The sequence below is a fragment of the Sphaerodactylus townsendi genome, linkage group LG02 (genome assembly GCF_021028975.2).
Source record: "Sphaerodactylus townsendi isolate TG3544 linkage group LG02, MPM_Stown_v2.3, whole genome shotgun sequence".
In the NCBI taxonomy this organism is placed as follows: Eukaryota; Metazoa; Chordata; class Lepidosauria; order Squamata; family Sphaerodactylidae; genus Sphaerodactylus; species Sphaerodactylus townsendi.
This window is the reverse complement of record NC_059426.1, coordinates 170,309,940-170,330,944: the sequence shown is the minus strand read 5'-3', so window position 1 is coordinate 170,330,944 and position 21,005 is coordinate 170,309,940. Positions and strand designations below refer to the sequence as shown.

The window sequence follows — 21,005 nt, the reverse complement described above, 5'->3', positions numbered from 1 at the left end:
CTGGATCAAGGCATAATCAAAGGACAGGCGTCAAACTCGCAGCCCTCCAGATGTTATAGACTACAGTTCCCATCATCCCCTGCCAGCATGATGCTGGCAGGGGATGGTGGGAACTGTAGTCCATAACATCTGGAGGGCTGTGAGTTTGACACCTATGATCTAAGGGATCCCAAGAGCAGGGTCAGACTAGTTACTGAACTTAAAGGAAAGTTTCCTGGAAGGCTGCTGTCCTAGAGGCCGAGTGTTTGGGAAGTGATGTCATGGCATCATGTGACACTGTCAGTATCTGCTAGGGTTGCTATAACAACTATGTGGGCGTTCCCTCTGCCCACAAGTGCCCTGAGATTTTTCCTTCCAAAATTCCACGTGTCAATTTCGGCTGCTACTGAGCTGCCCCCTTGTCCACTGTTATAATACAGCAGTAGTGTAAATGTGACGATTTTAAGTTATATTTCACTTTGTGCTTTCCCACATTTATAAAAATAAAACGACAATGTAAAATGTTCATCAGCTGCTCAGTGTGGGCACCTCTGAGCCAGGCAGAGGTCTGCTCTGAGATAACAGGAAATAAACTTTTTCCTTTCTGTCAGAAATATAACCTGAGGCACCAGATGCTTTATAATTTTAAAAAGAAGAAAAATGAAGTTTTTATTTACAGGAACAGAAACTGTTTTGTCAAAATATTGAAATAGCAAGAAATATGAAGCAGGTAAATTGCAACGTTATTCTACACAAGCTGCCGCTGTAACTTTCTTCATATTTGGTTACAGTATAGTTCAGGTTCCTACCGGTAGCTTAGTTCCTCTAAGATGTTACCATCAGGCTGATATACATATACAGATATTTGCACTTAAGTATTGGTGAAATAATATTCAGTATTCTTTCTCTTAGTTAGAAAGTCCTTCAGATTACCCTCAGGTAAGTATTTCAAAACAGTTTCCCTCACCCAAACTGCAAAGACAATTCCTTCACTCGATATATCTTGCCTACACATTGCTTTCCAGAGCAGGAATTCCTTCTATCTCTTAGAAGGTCAATTTCCTCTCTTTTCTCTATTATAATCCCACCACTCTCATAAGTTTCCTTGCTCAGTATCTAAGCATGGATTCCCTTCGGAGGAATCAGAATAGCAACCCGTGTGTTTCTTTAGCGAGATTGTTTTGTTACACTAGGGACTCAGTACAGGTCCCTCTTTAATCTGACTCTCCAGTCCCTCAATCAGAGTAGCCTTAAAACCACCAGAGAACAGAACTCATCCCACACATCCATTCACTAGCGTACTCTGAACAAAACTCCTCTCACTGACTAAAGAACTCTGCTTCTAAAAATCAGTCAATCACAAGCAGTTCTCTCTTATAAGGAGCATTAAGGAACACGAAAGACACTGTCGGCTTAACCATCCTGAAAAATCTGCAGTTGCAGAACATGTGTTAAACAAAACTAGACATAATATTTTATTTGAGAACACTGAAATTCTGGACAATTCAGAAGCTTACTACCCTGTTTCCCCTAATATAAGGCATCCCCGAAAAATAAGACATAGTAGAGGTTTTGCTGAAGTGCGAAATATAAGGCATCCCCCGAAAGTAAGACATAGCAAAGTTTTTGTTTGGAAGCATGCCCGACGAACAGAACACAGGAAAAATAAGACATCCCCTGAAAATAAGACATAGCACATCTTTGGGAGCAAAAATTAATATAAGACACTGTCTTATATTCGGGGAAACACGGTATGTCAGACTGCACAGGGATGCCATTGAAATTCACAAACACCAGGACAACTTCAATAAGAAAGAAGAGACGTTAAAAATTAGCAAAGCCTGGCTCCCAGTACTTAAAAAATGGACTGATAACCCCACCCGCAATACAATGCACTCAGCCACACCTTTGCATAGCAAGTTCCGCCCAAACAATGATTGGTTCCCCACCCTGGGACATGGACAATATACCACTCTAAACTTTCCCTTCTCACCTAGACACAGGCTCCTTCCGCACATGCAGAATAATGCGCTTTCAAACTGCTTTCAGTGCTCTTTGAAGCTGTGCGGAATAGCAAAATCCACTTGCAAACAGTTGTGAAAGTGGTTTGAAAACGCATTATTTTGCGTGTGCGGAAGGGTCCACAGTGTGAAATAGACTTTTCTCTGTGATATACCTCTGAAGATGCCAGCCACAGATGCAGGCAAAACGTTAGGAACAAGATCCACCAGACCACAGCCACACAGCCCGGAAAACCCACCAGAACCAGTTCTTTCTTAGTGTGCTGCATTCCACCTGCAGTAAATATGGCTAAGTGGTGGGATTCGTAATAGTTGCCAGCCTCCAGATGGCATCTGGAGATGTCCTGCAATCAGAATTGATCTCCAGATAATGAAGATCAGTGCCCCTGGAGAAAATGACTCGATGGCATTACAAGCCCTTTGCTGACAACTGTTAGGAGTATGGGGGGTGGGGGGTGGATAATAAAGTTGCTAACCTTACCATCCCCATACTCCTAACAGTTGCCAGCAAAGGGCTTGTAACCATGGCTGTTTCCGCACGGGTGGAATACAGCGTCCCAGGGACGCTAAAAACAGCGTCCCTGGGGAGGGGTTCGCACGGTCGCCGCCACTGCATCGCAGCAGCGCTGGCCTCACAACCCTCGAGCGGCGCGAAGCCATTGCTTTCGAACCTCACTCCCTGAGCAAGGTTTTTCAAAAGCAGCGGCTTCCAAACACTGCTGTGTGAACGGCAGCAGCTGGAAGGCGCCATTACCCCCCCTTTCCCGAACACCTTACCGTCCCCTCCTGGCTTTCGGCATATCGCACAGGCCAGGGGACATGCACCCCCTGCCCTGCAACTCTAGAGCTGTCGTGCAGGTCGGGGGGGCGTGTCCCCTGGCCTGTGCGACGCGCCGGAAGCCAGGAGGGGACGGTAAGGCGTTCGGGGGATGGCGCAGCCTCTGTGCAGGCTGCACCGTCTTCCCCACCCCTACCGGGACCGTTCGTGTGAACGGTCCCAGGGGGGTGCATCAGCGTCATATACGCCGACGCACCCCCCAAGCGTGGCCGTGCGGAAACAGCCCATGTGAGTTAGAGCACAGAGCGCGAAACGGCAAACTTTCACACACCTTTGGAGTCAATTCTCAAACTGTGAACCCCGGTAAGGGGGGAGGAGGGTTAAAAAAAAGAGAAGAGCATCTGCTTCTATTAGTTTTTATGTCAGTGCAACTATTCAAAAGATTTCTGGAATACAACAACAGCTGAAAATAAATGTTGATGGGCCTGCTCCTTCAACACTGGAATGAGTTCATCTCATTTAATTCGTGAAGGGCGGCATTCAAAATATCTACTCTTCCGGAAAGCGAGTGAGTCGCAAGCTGCAGAACAGGCATCTGTTGGTCCTATTATTTATAAAAAGAGGAATCCTGCCAGAGTGAAATGATGGATTCTCATTTGTACAAAAGGAAAATCAATAGAACCACCCAGACGGCTGTGTCACAACTAGCGGCGTTGGTATGATTAAAATATGCTTTTATAGACGCTGTAAAATGCAAGAGAGGAAGTGGATGAGGCGGTCCTCCTCCGCCGGGACTCTCGTGGGAAAAATTTGGATTCTGGTCTCATTTAGTTTGATGGGGCTTTCAGAGTAGGGAAACCACTTCGGAAGCTCCGCAGAAAACAAGGGCTTCTTTCGTTATTCCCAGGGAGGAGACTGGGAGGGACTCAAAGCTATCATTGGATTGCCTGCTCTAAGTTTGGGAAATCCTAAAGAATTGGGGGTGGAGCCTATGGGTGAGTTTTGAGGAGGGGAGGAACCTCTGTAGGGTATAAAGCCCGTGGTGGGATCCAAAAATTTTAGTAACAGGTTCCCATGGTGGTGGAATTCAAACTGTGGCGTAGCACCAATGGGGATGGGCGGGGCACGATGGGGGCGTGGCCAGGCATTCCAGGGGCGGGGCATTCCTGGGCGGGGCTGTGGCAAGGATGCAGCGCCGGGTGGGAAACGAATGCACGCCGGCGCAGGCTGCCACGCACGCCGGTGCACCTCCTGCTAGACGGCTTCAAGTTCTGCGCACTACTGCTGAGAGGAGGGGCGTAACTAAAGCAAAAAATCCGCGTGGCTTAAAATCCCAATTAGTAACCCCCTCTCGGCACACACAAATAATTAGTAACCTACTCTCGGGAACCTGTGAGAACCTGCTGGATCCCACCTCTGTATAAAGCCACAGAGTCCCCCCTCCAAAGTAGCCATTTTTTCCCAGCTGACCAATGTATACTGGAGACCAGTTGAAATTCCAACAGATTTCCATGCCCCATCTGGTAGTTGGCAACCCTATATCATTGGCCTTTCTCTGCTACCTCCTTCACTTGAAGAAGTGTGGTGTAGTGGTTAAAGGTCAGCATAGTATTGTGGTTCAGAGCGATGGGCTCTAATTTGAAGAACTGGGTTTGATTCCCTACTCCACATAAGCCGCAGACTCAAATCTGGTGGTTTGTTTCCCTGCTCCTACACATGAAGCCTGCTAGGTGGCCTTGGGCCAGTCACAGTTCTCTCTGGACTCTCTCAGCCCCACCCACCTCACAAGGTGACTACTGTGGGGAGAGGAAGGGGAAAAGTGTGCAAGCTACTTTGAGACTCTTCACAGTTGAGAAAAGCAGGGTATAAATCCAAACTCTTCTTCTCTCTGAACTCTCTCAGCCCCACCTACCTCACTCACAAGGTGTCTGTTGTAGGGAGAGGAAAGGAAGGGTTTATAAGCCATTTTGTGACTCCTATGGTTGTGAAAAGTGGGGTATAAATCCAAACTCCTATTCTGTTCTACTGAAGAGAGGAGACGTCTGAGGGGGGATATGATTGAAGTCTATAAAATTATGCAGGGGGTAGAAAATGTGGACAGAGAGAAATTTTTCTCTCTTTCTCACAATACTAGAACCAGGGGGCATTCATTGAAAATGCTGGGGGGAAGAATTAGGACTAATAAAAGGAAACACTTCTTCACGCAACGTCTGATTGGTGTTTGGAATATGCTGCCACAGGAGGTGGTGATGGCCACTCACCTGGATAGCTTTCAAAGGGGCTTGGACAGATTGATGGAGGAGAAGTCGATCTATGGCTACCAATCTTGATTCTCTTTGATCTGAGATTGCAAATGCCTTAGCAGACCAAGTGCTCGGGAGCAGCAGCCGCAGAAGGCCATTGCGTTCACCTCCTGCCTGTGAGCTCCCAAAGGCACCTGGTGGGCCACTGCGAGTAGCAGAGAGCTGGACTAGATGGACTCTGGTCTGATCCAGCTGGCTTGTTCTTATGTTCAGAGGTCTGTATCCACTTGAGCATTCTAAACAGATATCTGTCCATTCACTTTAATTGATTTAGAAGGGTATAACTCTGTTTACATATGCACTGTAAATCCTAGTGTGAGATACCGGTGCCTGACATAGAACAAGTGGGAAAAAAAAGGTTAACACAGTAGTGGTGATACTATTTTGCTATTAATTCTGCGCTCCCAGACATGGTTGGGTGTAAAAATCCATGTCAATTTGTTTGTATTTCATTCTACTTTTATCCCTGGCTGCCATATAACAGGCTTGATCGGAACATTGTACATGGGTCTTTTTGAAGGATTTAATAGCTTTAGAGAAAAAAAAAACAGGGGAATGGGGAATACATAATCTCACTAATGATTTCTAGATAAGAGTGGCAGAAAGTCAATGTTTGCTTGGCTGTCTCTGCTAATCATGGATAACGTGTGCGCAAGGGGTGCCGTTTGGAAATGTGTTCATCGGTAGTTAAATTTATCCTTTCGGTAGTTAGGCGCTACTCTTGTTCGTAACCACAACTCCAGAAAATGTACTGAAGTGTGACTTTGCTTACACAATGGCCTATTTTGAAATGCGCCTATTTAGTTCAGTTCTGAAGTGTTCCTTATATCTCTGAAATGGAACTTGCTATAGGGTAGTGATGGTGAACCTTTTTGAGACCGAGTGCCCAAATTGCAACCCAAACCCCACTTATTTATCACAAAGTGCCAACCCGGCAATTTAACCTGAATGCTGAGGTTTTAGTTTAGAAAAAACCGGTTGGCTCCCTCTCCCTCCACCCCAACCGCTCGAGCAGGGGCCAGCCTGCTCTAGCCTCCAGCAAGTCCCGCCCGCACCGCTCTGTGCCTCTCTAGCATCTCTGCCTCCTCTGCGACCCCCCCCCCCGGGCAGCAGCCACCCGGAGCACAGACACCAGGCCCGCCAGCCAAGTCCTCCCTGCTCACCGCGGTGTGCGCACGTCGTGCTCAGTGGCCCAGGCCAGCCTAGATGTGTGTGTGGGGTGTGTGTGATTTTCTGCCCCCCACATGACGAACTCTGTGTGCGCATGCCCACAGAGAGGGCTCCAAGTGCCACCTCTGGCACCCGTGCCATAGGTTCGCCATCACTGCTATAGGGCAGTGATGGCAAACCTTTTTGAGACCGAGTGCCCAAATTGCAACCCAAGCCCCACTCAATTATCGCAAAGTGCCAACCTGGCAATTTAACCTGAATGCTGAGGTTTAGTTTAGAAAAAAACGGTTGGCTTCCTCTTCCTCCGCCCCACCTGCTTGAGCAGGGGCCAGCCTGCTCTAGCCTCCAGCAAGTCCCACGCGCATCACTCTGTGTCTCTCTGTGTCTCTCCAGCATCTCTGCCTCCACTGCGCCCCCCCCTCAGGCAGCAGCCACCCAGAGCACAGGCACCAGGTCCCCCAGCCGAGTCCTCCCTGCTTACTGCGGTGCACGCACATTGTGCTCAGCAGCCCAGGCCAGCCTAGATGTGTGTGTGTGTGTGGGGGGGGGTGATTTTCCGCTCCCCACATGACAAACTCTGTGCCCACGTGCCCACAGAGAAGGCTCCGAGTGCCACCTCTGGCACCCGTGCCATAGGTTCGCCATCACTGCTATAGGGGGAGCTTCAGCTGCAGCTGTGGTGTCTCAACCCCAGACGAGTCCAATAAATGAATCAGTACTTAGAAAGCGGAATTCTTATCTATTGATCACAAGCATAGAAAAGCTGTTGACTTACATTGTCAGAACTGAGTACATTGGAACAGGCAAAGCATTATATCCACCAGCCCAGGGGGACATACGGGGACAAATGTCCCTGGGCAGCGGCCATTTAGTCATGTGTGGGGCGGAAAATCACCCCTCCTCCTTCCCCTTCCTCGTGTTGGAGTCCAGGAGTGACCCCCGCCTTGGACTCACCCAGTCACTCCAACCCAGCTACCCAGCAACATATCCCGAGCCAGAGGGCGAGCCAGGAGTGGAGGCAGTGAGCGAGCGAGGCAGGGGAGGGCAAGAGGCGTGCGGTTGCGGCACACAGCTTGGCGGTGGGCAGTCCCTTTGGTGGGCAGCTGACGCATGAGCCACAAGAGCCCGGCGGCCTCGGGCGAGCCAGCAGGCCTAAGGACGGCCCCCACACCTGACAGGGAGGCCATGGGTGGGCTGGGCAGAAGTGGGCCAGCATGGAGGTGGGCTGGACCCACAGAATAAGAAGGGGGAAGGGCACTAATTGGCTGGAGGGGGTGGCATGCACACAGAGGGAGGACGGGGAGGATTTGGCTGGAGGAGGTGGTATGCACACAGAGGGAGGATGGGGAGGATTTGGCTGGAGGGGGTGGCATGCACACAGAGGGAGGACGGGAAGGATTTGGCTGGAGGGGGTGGCATGCACACAGAGGGAGGACGGGGAGGATTTGGCTGGAGGGGGTGACATGCACACAGAGGGAGGACGGGAAGGATTTGGCTGGAGGGGGTGGCATGCACACAGAGGGAGGACGGGGAGGATTTGGCTGGAGGGGGTGGCATGCACACAGAGGGAGGATGGGGAAGATAAAAGGGGGGAGCATGAGAAGGTTTGGGAGGGTGGCTGCCCATGGGGGACGGTAAACTCAGTTCTTGCCCCAGCTCCATTTTCTCTCGATATGCCACTACCCAGGATAGATATGTCAGGCCCACAACCCCCTCCCCTTACCTTCCCTGCAGTGGGAAAGTACTTTCACACACTCACATGTGCCCACATTCTTCAGTGGGTGAGAACTGGGAAACTCAGGCACTCAGTTTCAACCCCACTCCACTGCAGCTGCAGGGCAGACGGGTACACGGAGCACTTGAAAGCAAAACAATTCTCAAGGCTGCTTCAGCATTAAGCTCTCTGTAGACAGAAATATGGCAGGACCCTGGCTAAGAAGTTAGAGGATCATATGGACTGCCTGGGCATCAGCTGGAACATCTTAAACCTCAACAAATGATGTGTTGTTAGGGGAAACCAGCTGTCAGAAGGGTTAGACTCAGAGGTGGGATCCAGCAGGTTCTCACCAGTTCCCGAGAGTGGGTTACTAATTATTTGTGTGTGCCGAGAGGGGGTTACTAATTGGGTCTGCTTTTCCGTTAGAAATTCCATTAGGTCCAAAAATCATAAAGTCCTGTTGCTTCCTATGTGGCTGGTTAGCGAAGGTAGAAAACGGGATCATTCTCCCTGTTGGGCTGTTTTAAAAACATGTTTTAGCAATATGGTAAAGTTCCTTGTTTAAGGAAAGTATCCTTCTTTTGATTTCTAGAAACAAAATATAAGTATTGGAAAGTATGAAGTATTTGACAGGCAGTCAATTAGAGAAGTAGTTGTTTCTGTTGGCAGGAGACGATAGGACTTGCTATAATGAGTTTAAATGATGGACAGAAAGATACCAGCTGGAAATTAGGAACTTTTTTTTTACAGTAAGAGTTTTTTTACAGTAACAGAGAAATTATTAATGCCCCGCCACTGGAATGCCCGGCCACGCCCCTGTCGTGCCCCGCCCAGCACCATTGGCGCTACGCCACTGTTTGAATCCCACCACTGTGGGAACCTGTTACTAAAATTTTTGGATCCCACCACTGGTTAGACTGAAGACGAGTAGCTCCTTAGAGACCATCACATTTGCTGCTCACTGTCTCACTGCTCCCTGAGATCTTGTTCATACACATTGGGGATAATTAGGAAAGGAATTGAGAATAAAACTGCAAAGATTGTCATGCCCTTATATAAAGCAGTGGTGCGACCGCACTTGGAGTACTGTGTCCAGTTCTGGTCGCCGCATCTCAAAAAGGATATTGAGGAGATAGAAAAAGTGCAGAGAAGGGCAACAAGGATGATTGAGGGACTGGAGCACCTTCCCTATGAGGAGAGGCTGCAGCGTTTGGGACTCTTTAGTTTGGAGAGGCTGAGGGGGGGGATATGATTGAAGTCACAAAAAAAATTATGCATGGAGGGTAGAAAATGTTGACGAGAGAGAAATTTTTCTCTCTTTCTCACAATACTAGAACCAGGGGGCATTCATTGAAAATGCTGGGGGGAAGAATTAGGACTAATAAAAGGAAACACTTCTTCACACAACGTGTGATTGGTGTTTGGAATATGCTGCCACAGGAGGTGGGGATGGCCACTAACCTGGATAGCTTTAAAAGGGGCTTGGACAGATTGATGGAGGAGAAGTCGATTTATGGCTACCAATCTTGATCCTCCTTGATTTCAGAGATTGCAAATGCCTTAACAGACCAGGTGATCGGGAGCAACAGCCGCAGAAGACCATTGCGTTCACATCCTACATGTGAGCTCCCAAAGGCACCTGGTGGGCCACTGCGAGTAGCAGAGAGCTGGACTAGATGGACTTTGGTCTGATCCAGCTGGCTTGTTCTTATGTTCTTATTGCTATGGCAGGCAAACTGCTTCTTCTAAGAAACGTGTCCTTTTGATTTCCTGGCAATAAAAGTCCTGTTACTTCACAAGCAACTTATGGCAAACCCTATGGGATTTGAAGGCAAGACAGAGATAGTTTGCCATTGCCTGCCTCTGCGTAGCAACCCTGGACTTCCTCGGTAGCCTCCCACCCAAGTACTAACCAAGGTCAATCCTACTTAGCTTCCAAGCTCTGATGAGCTCCGGCTATTCTGGCTACTCAGGCAGTTTTACATTTACACGCTTTTGCTTTATATTTAGCAAAAGAACACTGTAGAATTTGAAAGGTGACAGGAGCCAAGATATTCCAGTGTAAAAATACCCTCTTATGCAACATGTTTGCTTCTCGTGTAGACAAAAATCACATGTCAAGCCAACTTCTCACCTCCTCTGTTTTGAAGGGGAGTCTCTGTCAACATCTCCACAAAGCATCCAAAGACCTAAGCAAGTGTCGAGACAGCTCGAGTTATGCAGGAGCGACTGCTGCCGTCTGATCTCAATAACATTCCAGTTCCTTTTAAGTGCCGGATCAAAAGGTAAGGCGGCTGTTTAGAACCCAGCCCTTGCGAACACTCTCTTCGAACACAAAGGGGGGAAAGTGGCAGGATCCTGTGGAAATGTACAGAGGCCTGGTTCTTATCTCATGTCCCAGTAAGATCAGAGCTGGCAAATCAAAGCTCTTCAGAACTTGCCGGCTTCCAAATGTTTTTTGAAAAGGCAAGCGGGTTCTAACCTGCTCTGTAAAAACACTGTGCGGTTCAAAAACGGCAGAAAGGTATCCCGACGTAGCATTTGGGAAGGGAAGGGGTCAGTGCTATCCGTCACAGACCAGGAAAGGGATTTGGGCGTCTTAGTGGATAGTTCCATGGGAATGTCAACTCAATGCATGGCAGCTGTGAAAAAGGCAAACTTTATGCTGGGGATCATTAGGAAAGGAATTGAGAATAAAACTGCAAAGATTGTCATGCCCATATATAAAGCTGTGGTGCGACCGCACTTGGAGTACTGTGTCCAGTTCTGGTCGCCGCATCTCAAAAAGGATATTGAGGAGATAGAAAAAGTGCAGAGAAGGGCAACGAGGATGATTGAGGGACTGGAGCACCTTCCCTATGAGGAGAGGCTGCAGCGTTTGGGACTCTTTAGTTTGGAGAGGAGACGTCTGAGGGGGGATATGATTGAAGTCTATAAAATTATGCATGGGGTAGAAAATGTTGACAGAGAGAAATTTTTCTCTCTTTCTCACAATACTAGAACCAGGGGGCATTCATTGAAAATGCTGGGGGGAAGAACTAGGACTAATAAAAGGAAACACTTCTTCACACAACGTGTGATTGGTATTTGGAATATGCTGCCACAGGAGGTGGTGATGGCCATTAACCTGGATAGCTTTAAAAAGGGCTTGGATAGATTTATGGAGGAGAAGTCGATTTATGGCTACCAATCTTGATCCTCCTTGATTTCAGATTGCAAATGCCTTAGCAGACCAGGTGCTCGGGAGCAGCAGCAGCAGCAGAAGGCCATTGCTTTCACATCCTGCATGTGAGCTCCCAAAGGCACCTGGTGGGCCACTGCGAGTAGCAGGGTGCTGGACTAGATGGACTCTGGTCTGATCCAGCAGGCTAGTTCTTATGTTCTTATGTTCTTATGTAAGGTACAATCTAGCAACCTGAGGACAGGGCAGGCTTTATATTTTGGGGAGCTATTCAATATTTTAAAAGAGCTGCAGGTGTTGCCAGACACAACGTGGGAGTTCAGTCGGTAGAGACGGTCGTAAAACGCTGCTTGGTACGAACATTGTTGTGTTTCAGAGCAGGTCTGCTGTACCCCACTGAGGAAATAGTTCCTCAGATGCTTTCCCGAAGCAATCCCCCCACGCACACCCTTGTATCTTACCCTTCAGGGGAAAGATATACAGCTACCTCTGCTACCAGTGTGGTGAAGTGGTTAAGAGCAGGAGGATTCTAATCTGGAAAACCAGGTTTGATTTCCCACTCCTCCACCTGAGTGACAGAGGCTTAACTGGTGAATCATAAGTGTTTCCATACTCCTCCATTCCTGTTGGGTGACCTTGGGCTGGTCACAGTTCTCTCTGATCTCTCTCAGCCCCACCTATGTCACAAAGTGTCTGTTGTGGGGAGAGGAGGGGAAAGGAGCTTGGAAGAAGAAGAAGAAGAAGAAGAAGAAGAAGAAGAAGAAGAAGAAGAAGAAGAAGAAGAAGAAGAAGAAGAAGAAGAAGAAGAAGAAGAAGAAGAAGAAGAAGAAGAAGAAGAAGAAGAAGAAGAAGAAGAAGAAGAAGAAGAAGAAGAAGAAGAGGAGGAGGAGGAGGAGGAGGAGGAGGAGGAGGAGGAGTAGTTTGGATTTATATCCCCCCTTTCTCTCCTGCAGGAGACTCAAAGGGGCTGACAATCTCCTTGCCCTTCCCCCCTCACAACAAACACCCTGAAAGTAGGTGGGGCTGAGAGAGCTCCGAGAAGCTGTGACTAGCCCAAAGTCACCCAGCTGGCGTCTGAATTCCCCAGATAAGCCTCCACAACTCAGGCGGCAGAGCTGGGAATCAAACCCTGTTCCTCCAGATTAGATACATGAGCTCTTAACCTCCTGTGCCACTGCTGCACCTTGAGTCTCCTTACAGGAGAGAAAGGTGGAATGTAAATCCAAACTCTTCTTCTTCTTCTTCTTCTTCTTCTTCTTCTTCTTCTTCTTCTTCTTCTTCTTCTTCTTCTTCTTCTTCTTCTTCTTCTTCTTCTTCTATCCATTATTATTTATCTTTAAATAATATAATATAAAATTGTTGTGTTTAAATTAAAGGGTTGTTAATTTGTTGAGGCAATTCCACACTTGCCTGACAAGCCACAGGGTGCTGTCATTTTATTACATTTTAAATCTTCCTAAGTCACCAGTGGATGTGGTGGATAGTATTGTATTGTATTGCCGGTGGGTACTGTCAACCACATCTTTGCATAACAAGTTCCACCCAAACGCTTACTGATCGGTTCCCCACCCTGGGACATGGACAATATCTACCCCACTAAAACATTCCCTTCTCCCTGGACACAGTGTGTAACAGACGTCCCTCTGTGATACACCTCTGAAGATGCCAGCCACTGATGCAGGCGAAACGTTAGGAACAAGATCCACCAGACCACGGCCACACAGCCCGGAAAACCCACCAAAACCACTTACTCATAATCGCTTGGAGAGTCACTAGTCAAATCCGAGTGACCCTCTCTGCCCATCCCGACTTAGAGATTCCCAGTCCGTTTAAGCATATGCTCAAAAAGTCCACATTCTTTCAACCTATTTCTTTGACATTCTGCTGTCTCTTCATTCACGTAGGAGTAAGTTTGTCTGGTGTTTTTCTGGCAGTAATTTAACAAATGAGGTATTGTTTGCTCCTTGGCCTGCGTAGCTAGGCATGGGTGGGAAGTAAATGAAAGAAAGAGACGCATCTCCATACGAAGGCGCGACAGCAACCCAGATTGTTTCCGTGGGCTCCAATCGCTGCCTGCATGGATGCGTGTGAACGCAAAAACAGGGAAATGGGTTACTTCCTCCCACCTGCAACTTGCTGTATATTTGCTGTGCGGAAACGGCCTCTGCGTCTCATGCAGAGGAGTGGGGAATCAAACCCGGTTCTCCGAAAGTCCACCTCTCTTAACCACTACACTAAGGTGACCAGATGGTCACCTTTGTGAGCCGGGACACAGGGGGGGATAGGCGGCTGCACATGCGCATGCGGCCGCAGGAGCGCATGGCCTTCTGGGGCTTGCCGTTTGCCGCCCTGTGACAGGGCGGGAAAAGGCAAGCCCCAGAAGGCAGTGCTCCTGCGGCCGCGCACGCAGGAGGCTGCCACACTGCCTTGCGCCCCAGAAGGCAGTGTGGCAGCCTCCCAAAAATCGGGACAATTTGAAGGGGACGCAGGACAAATGGTTTAAATGCAGGAATGTCCCGCCAAAAGCGGGACGTCTGGTCAGCCTACACTACACCACGCTGGCTCCTAATTTGCCATTACATGCGTAACGAGTCTAAAGTTACAAACATTTGTTTGATTGAGTGCTGCAAACTTCAATGAGATAGAGACATAACAAAACAAACCTGCCTCGTTTGGCCAACGATCTACACGAAGGCCATGCGTAGCTTTGCTTATAAATGTGAGGATGAGGCAGGACATTGATTCTCTCATAAACACTCGTTTTGTAACAGACTGCGAAAGGGACAGTTTTAGAGAAACTTTTCTGGCGCCGACGCAGCCGAGAACAACGGGGCCGTGCATTTTCCCCCAACAGCCAGCCTAAAATCGTCGCAAAGCCCCCAGACGCTAACGAAATCATAACACACAAACAGGGCCATGTTGTGCCACTGAAAAATTGATGAAACCGAGGCATTTTGTGCAGCAAACTGTGCTCTAAACAACTCTTAGCAGGGAAAGGGGACACAGCAAGGACACCGATATATATGATTTGCTATCATCACAGGCTTTCTCCATACGTTTCTAGCTGTGCTAATGATTAACTACCTTGCTGCTTACTGCAAAGCCAGCAAGCAAGGAGGCCGCACGCAACCCCAGTGCTGGGCCCGAACTCTGCAGTGGGATTTCAAAGACAGGGTACACAATTCCACAGCAGCTGGTTTAAATCTTCCATAAACATCCTGCTTCCTCATCTGAGAGTCAGCCCAAATGAGAACCCATCCTCAAAAACTGGTTCGGGGACGTTTAATTCAGTGCAGCAGAGATAGCGTTGCCAGGTTGCCCCTCGCCACCAATGGGAAATTGGGGGTGGGGGAATGGTTGCCAGATGAAGAGAAGAAGAAGAAGAGTTTGGATTTATATCCCCCCTTTAAGGAGACTCAAAGGGGCTTACAATCTCCTTTCCCTCCCCCCCCCCACATCCACAGCAACACCCTGTGAGGTGGGTGGGGCTGAGAGAGCTCCGAAGAACTGTGACTAGCCCAAGGTAACCCAGCTGGCATATGTTGGAGTGCACAAGCTAATCTGGTTTCTCCTCAGCTCAAGCAGAGCAGGGAATCAAACCCGGTTCTCCAGATTAGAGTGCACCTGCTCTTAAGGAGCAGCAGTGGCTTAGTGGCTAAGAGCAGGTGCACTCTGATCTGGAGGAACCGGGTTTGATTCCCAGCTCTGCTGCTTGAGTTGTGGAGGCTTATCTGGGGAATTCAGATTAGCCTGTACACTCCAACACATGCCAGCTGGATGACCTTGAGCTAGTCACAACTTCTTGGAGCTCTCTCAGCCTCACAGGGTGTTTGTTGTGAGGGGGGAAGGGCAAGGAGATTGTAAGCCCCTTTGAGTCTCCTGCAGGAGAGAAAGAGGGGATATAAATCCAAACTCCTCCTCCTCCTCCTCCTCCTCTTCCTCTTCTTCTTCTTCTTCTTCTTCTTCACTACTATACCACTCTGGTTCTCACATTGGGAAACTCCTGGCGATTTGAGGAGGATATGTTCCCATGCCCCAAGAAGAGTCCGCATGGCATAGGGGTTAAGAGCAGGTGGATTCTGATCTGGAGAACCAGGTTCAATTCCCCGCTCCTCCACATGAAGCCTGCTGGGTGACCTTGGGCCAATCACAGTCCTCTCAGAACTGTCTCAATTCCCCGCTCCTCCACATGAAGCCTGCTGGGTGACCTTGGGCCAATCACAGTCCTCTCAGAACTGTCTCAGCCCCACCAACCTCCCTAGGTGTCTGCGGTGGGGAGAGGAAGGGAAGGAGTTTGATCTCCCCCGTAAGGTAATTGGGAGGTCAAACGAGCCAATTACAGCATAACATGAAAGGGCTATGCAAATAGTAATTGGGATATTTCTGGGAAAAGACAAGTTCGCAGAAATCCCCCCTTGGGTAAGGTTTAGGGGGGAAGAAAAGTCAAGTAGAACTTCAGAGAGTTCTTAAAATCTAGTTTCCTCTCTTCTTTTGGCCTTCTGTCTGAACTGCTTACTGATCTGCTCAGCACTCTTTCATGCACTATAGCTATCTGAGGAAAACCTTTTTTCGATATTCAAGTGGCATACAGCTTCTTCCATCCTAGCGGGGGGGGGGGGGATGATGGACCTGGGGTGCAAGCCTGCACAATTAATTACCCCGCGCTCCTCTTCAATCGTCCGCCGCAGGGCGGGAGAAAGGCCTCACGCAGACTCTCTCGCCATTAAACTTCCTCCGAGCGAAATCTGTCTCTCGCGCGCCTCTTGCACAATTCATACAACTCCCAGAATGGCCCATCCGTGATGATGAAAAGAATGAAAGGCCGTTTCCAATAATTAAAGTCTCTGGCCTTGAACTCGAGGTGGACTACAATTCCCACCGGCCACTGGGGGCGTGGGGCGCATACATAATAAGCCAGACACCACGGAGAAGGTTAAGACCTTTTCTCCACTATTTCAGCTGAATGTTCTTGTGCAAAAGGCTAGCTGCTTGCAAGCGCTTCTGGCTCTCCATGGGAGTTTCACTGCCAAATGAAACTGAGCCAGCGGGCTGTACTGTTGGAGCCAAAAGACAGCCCTCAGGGCCAGAAAGAAAGTCTTCTTCACAGCGGGACCTTCTAGAAGAAAGAATCGAGGCTAATTCTCTTCCCCAGTTCTGGAGGGATTGCAAAATCTATGGTAGGAACCAGCCCTTTGAACACCTAAAGAGCTTTCCCGTCAGGTCTGAGCTTCACAGAGGGGAAGGATTAAGCTACACCCAAGATCCTCTTCCCATTTCTTGGCTCCCTCACCTATCTCTTGAAATAGGGAGTGGGGCAGAGACACAGGATTGCCAGCCCCCAGTTCCCTTGGAGAAAATGGTTGCTTTGAAGCGCAGTCTGGAAATGTTCCAAGTCTGTCCCATGAACACTGTATCGTATGCATGGGATGGATCTGGAATACGATAGAAATCAAAAGTTCTGGAGGATTAAGAAGAAGAAGAAGAAGAAGAAGAAGAAGAAGAAGAAGAAGAAGAAGAAGAAGAAGAAGAAGAAGAAGAAGAAGAAGAAGAAGAAGAAGAAGAAGAAGAAGAAGAAGAAGAAGAGAGGAGGAGTTTGGATTTTTATCCCCCTTTTCTCTCCTGTAAGGAGACTCAAAGGAGCTTACAAACACTTTCCCTTTCCCTCTCACAACAAACACCCTGTGAGGTAGATGGGGCTGAGAGAGCTCCATGGGGGGTGGGGGGGGGGGGGGGTGGGGGGGGGGGGGGGTGGGGGGGGGGGGGGGTGGGGGGGGGGGGGGGTGGGGGGGGGGGGGGGTGGGGGGGGGGGGGGGTGGGGGGGGGGGGGGGTGGGGGGGGGGGGGGGTGGGGGGGGGGGGGGGTGGGGGGGGGGGGGGGTGGGGGGGGGGGGGGGTGGGGGGGGGGGGGGGTGGGGGGGGGGGGGGGTGGGGGGGGGGGGGGGTGGGGGGGGGGGGGGGTGGGGGGGGGGGGGGGTGGGGGGGGGGGGGGGTGGGGGGGGGGGGGGGTGGGGGGGGGGGGGGGTGGGGGGGGGGGGGGGTGGGGGGGGGGGGGGGTGGGGGGGGGGGGGGGTGGGGGGGGGGGGGGGTGGGGGGGGGGGGGGGTGGGGGGGGGGGGGGGTGGGGGGGGGGGGGGGTGGGGGGGGGGGGGGGTGGGGGGGGGGGGGGGTGGGGGGGGGGGGGGGTGGGGGGGGGGGGGGGTGGGGGGGGGGGGGGGTGGGGGGGGGGGGGGGTGGGGGGGGGGGGGGGTGGGGGGGGGGGGGGGTGGGGGGGGGGGGGGGTGGGGGGGGGGGGGGGTGGGGGGGGGGGGGGGTGGGGGGGGGGGGGGGTGGGGGGGGGGGGGGGTGGGGGGGGGGGGGGGTGGGGGGGGGGGGGGGTGGGGGGGGGGGGGGGTGGGGGGGGGGGGGGGTGGGGGGGGGGGGGGGTGGGGGGGGGGGGGGGTGGGGGGGGGGGGGGGTGGGGGGGGGGGGGGGTGGGGGGGGGGGGGGGTGGGGGGGGGGGGGGGTGGGGGGGGGGGGGGGTGGGGGGGGGGGGGGGTGGGGGGGGGGGGGGGTGGGGGGGGGGGGGGGTGGGGGGGGGGGGGGGTGGGGGGGGGGGGGGGTGGGGGGGGGGGGGGGTGGGGGGGGGGGGGGGTGGGGGGGGGGGGGGGTGGGGGGGGGGGGGGGTGGGGGGGGGGGGGGGTGGGGGGGGGGGGGGGTGGGGGGGGGGGGGGGTGGGGGGGGGGGGGGGTGGGGGGGGGGGGGGGTGGGGGGGGGGGGGGGTGGGGGGGGGGGGGGGTGGGGGGGGGGGGGGGTGGGGGGGGGGGGGGGTGGGGGGGGGGGGGGGTGGGGGGGGGGGGGGGTGGGGGGGGGGGGGGGTGGGGGGGGGGGGGGGTGGGGGGGGGGGGGGGTGGGGGGGGGGGGGGGTGGGGGGGGGGGGGGGTGGGGGGGGGGGGGGGTGGGGGGGGGGGGGGGTGGGGGGGGGGGGGGGTGGGGGGGGGGGGGGGTGGGGGGGGGGGGGGGTGGGGGGGGGGGGGGGTGGGGGGGGGGGGGGGTGGGGGGGGGGGGGGGTGGGGGGGGGGGGGGGTGGGGGGGGGGGGGGGTGGGGGGGGGGGGGGGTGGGGGGGGGGGGGGGTGGGGGGGGGGGGGGGTGGGGGGGGGGGGGGGTGGGGGGGGGGGGGGGTGGGGGGGGGGGGGGGTGGGGGGGGGGGGGGGTGGGGGGGGGGGGGGGTGGGGGGGGGGGGGGGTGGGGGGGGGGGGGGGTGGGGGGGGGGGGGGGTGGGGGGGGGGGGGGGTGGGGGGGGGGGGGGGTGGGGGGGGGGGGGGGTGGGGGGGGGGGGGGGTGGGGGGGGGGGGGGGTGGGGGGGGGGGGGGGTGGGGGGGGGGGGGGGTGGGGGGGGGGGGGGGTGGGGGGGGGGGGGGGTGGGGGGGGGGGGGGGTGGGGGGGGGGGGGGGTGGGGGGGGGGGGGGGTGGGGGGGGGGGGGGGTGGGGGGGGGGGGGGGTGGGGGGGGGGGGGGGTGGGGGGGGGGGGGGGTGGGGGGGGGGGGGGGTGGGGGGGGGGGGGGGTGGGGGGGGGGGGGGGTGGGGGGGGGGGGGGGTGGGGGGGGGGGGGGGTGGGGGGGGGGGGGGGTGGGGGGGGGGGGGGGTGGGGGGGGGGGGGGGTGGGGGGGGGGGGGGGTGGGGGGGGGGGGGGGTGGGGGGGGGGGGGGGTGGGGGGGGGGGGGGGTGGGGGGGGGGGGGGGTGGGGGGGGGGGGGGGTGGGGGGGGGGGGGGGTGGGGGGGGGGGGGGGTGGGGGGGGGGGGGGGTGGGGGGGGGGGGGGGTGGGGGGGGGGGGGGGTGGGGGGGGGGGGGGGTGGGGGGGGGGGGGGGTGGGGGGGGGGGGGGGTGGGGGGGGGGGGGGGTGGGGGGGGGGGGGGGTGGGGGGGGGGGGGGGTGGGGGGGGGGGGGGGTGGGGGGGGGGGGGGGTGGGGGGGGGGGGGGGTGGGGGGGGGGGGGGGTGGGGGGGGGGGGGGGTGGGGGGGGGGGGGGGTGGGGGGGGGGGGGGGTGGGGGGGGGGGGGGGTGGGGGGGGGGGGGGGTGGGGGGGGGGGGGGGTGGGGGGGGGGGGGGGTGGGGGGGGGGGGGGGTGGGGGGGGGGGGGGGTGGGGGGGGGGGGGGGTGGGGGGGGGGGGGGGTGGGGGGGGGGGGGGGTGGGGGGGGGGGGGGGTGGGGGGGGGGGGGGGTGGGGGGGGGGGGGGGTGGGGGGGGGGGGGGGTGGGGGGGGGGGGGGGTGGGGGGGGGGGGGGGTGGGGGGGGGGGGGGGTGGGGGGGGGGGGGGGTGGGGGGGGGGGGGGGTGGGGGGGGGGGGGGGTGGGGGGGGGGGGGGGTGGGGGGGGGGGGGGGTGGGGGGGGGGGGGGGTGGGGGGGGGGGGGGGTGGGGGGGGGGGGGGGTGGGGGGGGGGGGGGGTGGGGGGGGGGGGGGGTGGGGGGGGGGGGGGGTGGGGGGGGGGGGGGGTGGGGGGGGGGGGGGGTGGGGGGGGGGGGGGGTGGGGGGGGGGGGGGGTGGGGGGGGGGGGGGGTGGGGGGGGGGGGGGGTGGGGGGGGGGGGGGGTGGGGGGGGGGGGGGGTGGGGGGGGGGGGGGGTGGGGGGGGGGGGGGGTGGGGGGGGGGGGGGGTGGGGGGGGGGGGGGGTGGGGGGGGGGGGGGGTGGGGGGGGGGGGGGGTGGGGGGGGGGGGGGGTGGGGGGGGGGGGGGGTGGGGGGGGGGGGGGGTGGGGGGGGGGGGGGGTGGGGGGGGGGGGGGGTGGGGGGGGGGGGGGGTGGGGGGGGGGGGGGGTGGGGGGGGGGGGGGGTGGGGGGGGGGGGGGGTGGGGGGGGGGGGGGGTGGGGGGGGGGGGGGGTGGGGGGGGGGGGGGGTGGGGGGGGGGGGGGGTGGGGGGGGGGGGGGGTGGGGGGGGGGGGGGGTGGGGGGGGGGGGGGGTGGGGGGGGGGGGGGGTGGGGGGGGGGGGGGGTGGGGGGGGGGGGGGGTGGGGGGGGGGGGGGGTGGGGGGGGGGGGGGGTGGGGGGGGGGGGGGGTGGGGGGGGGGGGGGGTGGGGGGGGGGGGGGGTGGGGGGGGGGGGGGGTGGGGGGGGGGGGGGGTGGGGGGGGGGGGGGGTGGGGGGGGGGGGGGGTGGGGGGGGGGGGGGGTGGGGGGGGGGGGGGGTGGGGGGGGGGGGGGGTGGGGGGGGGGGGGGGTGGGGGGGGGGGGGGGTGGGGGGGGGGGGGGGTGGGGGGGGGGGGGGGTGGGGGGGGGGGGGGGTGGGGGGGGGGGGGGGTGGGGGGGGGGGGGGGTGGGGGGGGGGGGGGGTGGGGGGGGGGGGGGGTGGGGGGGGGGGGGGGTGGGGGGGGGGGGGGGTGGGGGGGGGGGGGGGTGGGGGGGGGGGGGGGTGGGGGGGGGGGGGGGTGGGGGGGGGGGGGGGTGGGGGGGGGGGGGGGTGGGGGGGGGGGGGGGTGGGGGGGGGGGGGGGTGGGGGGGGGGGGGGGTGGGGGGGGGGGGGGGTGGGGGGGGGGGGGGGTGGGGGGGGGGGGGGGTGGGGGGGGGGGGGGGTGGGGGGGGGGGGGGGTGGGGGGGGGGGGGGGTGGGGGGGGGGGGGGGTGGGGGGGGGGGGGGGTGGGGGGGGGGGGGGGTGGGGGGGGGGGGGGGTGGGGGGGGGGGGGGGTGGGGGGGGGGGGGGGTGGGGGGGGGGGGGGGTGGGGGGGGGGGGGGGTGGGGGGGGGGGGGGGTGGGGGGGGGGGGGGGTGGGGGGGGGGGGGGGTGGGGGGGGGGGGGGGTGGGGGGGGGGGGGGGTGGGGGGGGGGGGGGGTGGGGGGGGGGGGGGGTGGGGGGGGGGGGGGGTGGGGGGGGGGGGGGGTGGGGGGGGGG

General features: G+C 57.5%; 1 protein-coding gene across 1 annotated transcript in view; it reads right to left on the bottom strand.

Moving 5' to 3' along the window:
- The window catches only part of LOC125426401 (potassium voltage-gated channel subfamily H member 5-like), a 37,886-nt gene extending 30,448 nt beyond the window's left edge, over positions 1-7,438 (bottom strand). The window contains exon 1 of the mRNA XM_048484658.1: positions 7,206-7,438. Within this exon, the coding sequence (XP_048340615.1) occupies positions 7,206-7,438 (233 nt within the window). The remainder of the gene's footprint in view (positions 1-7,205) is intronic.
- Positions 7,439-21,005: the final 13,567 nt, after the last annotated feature.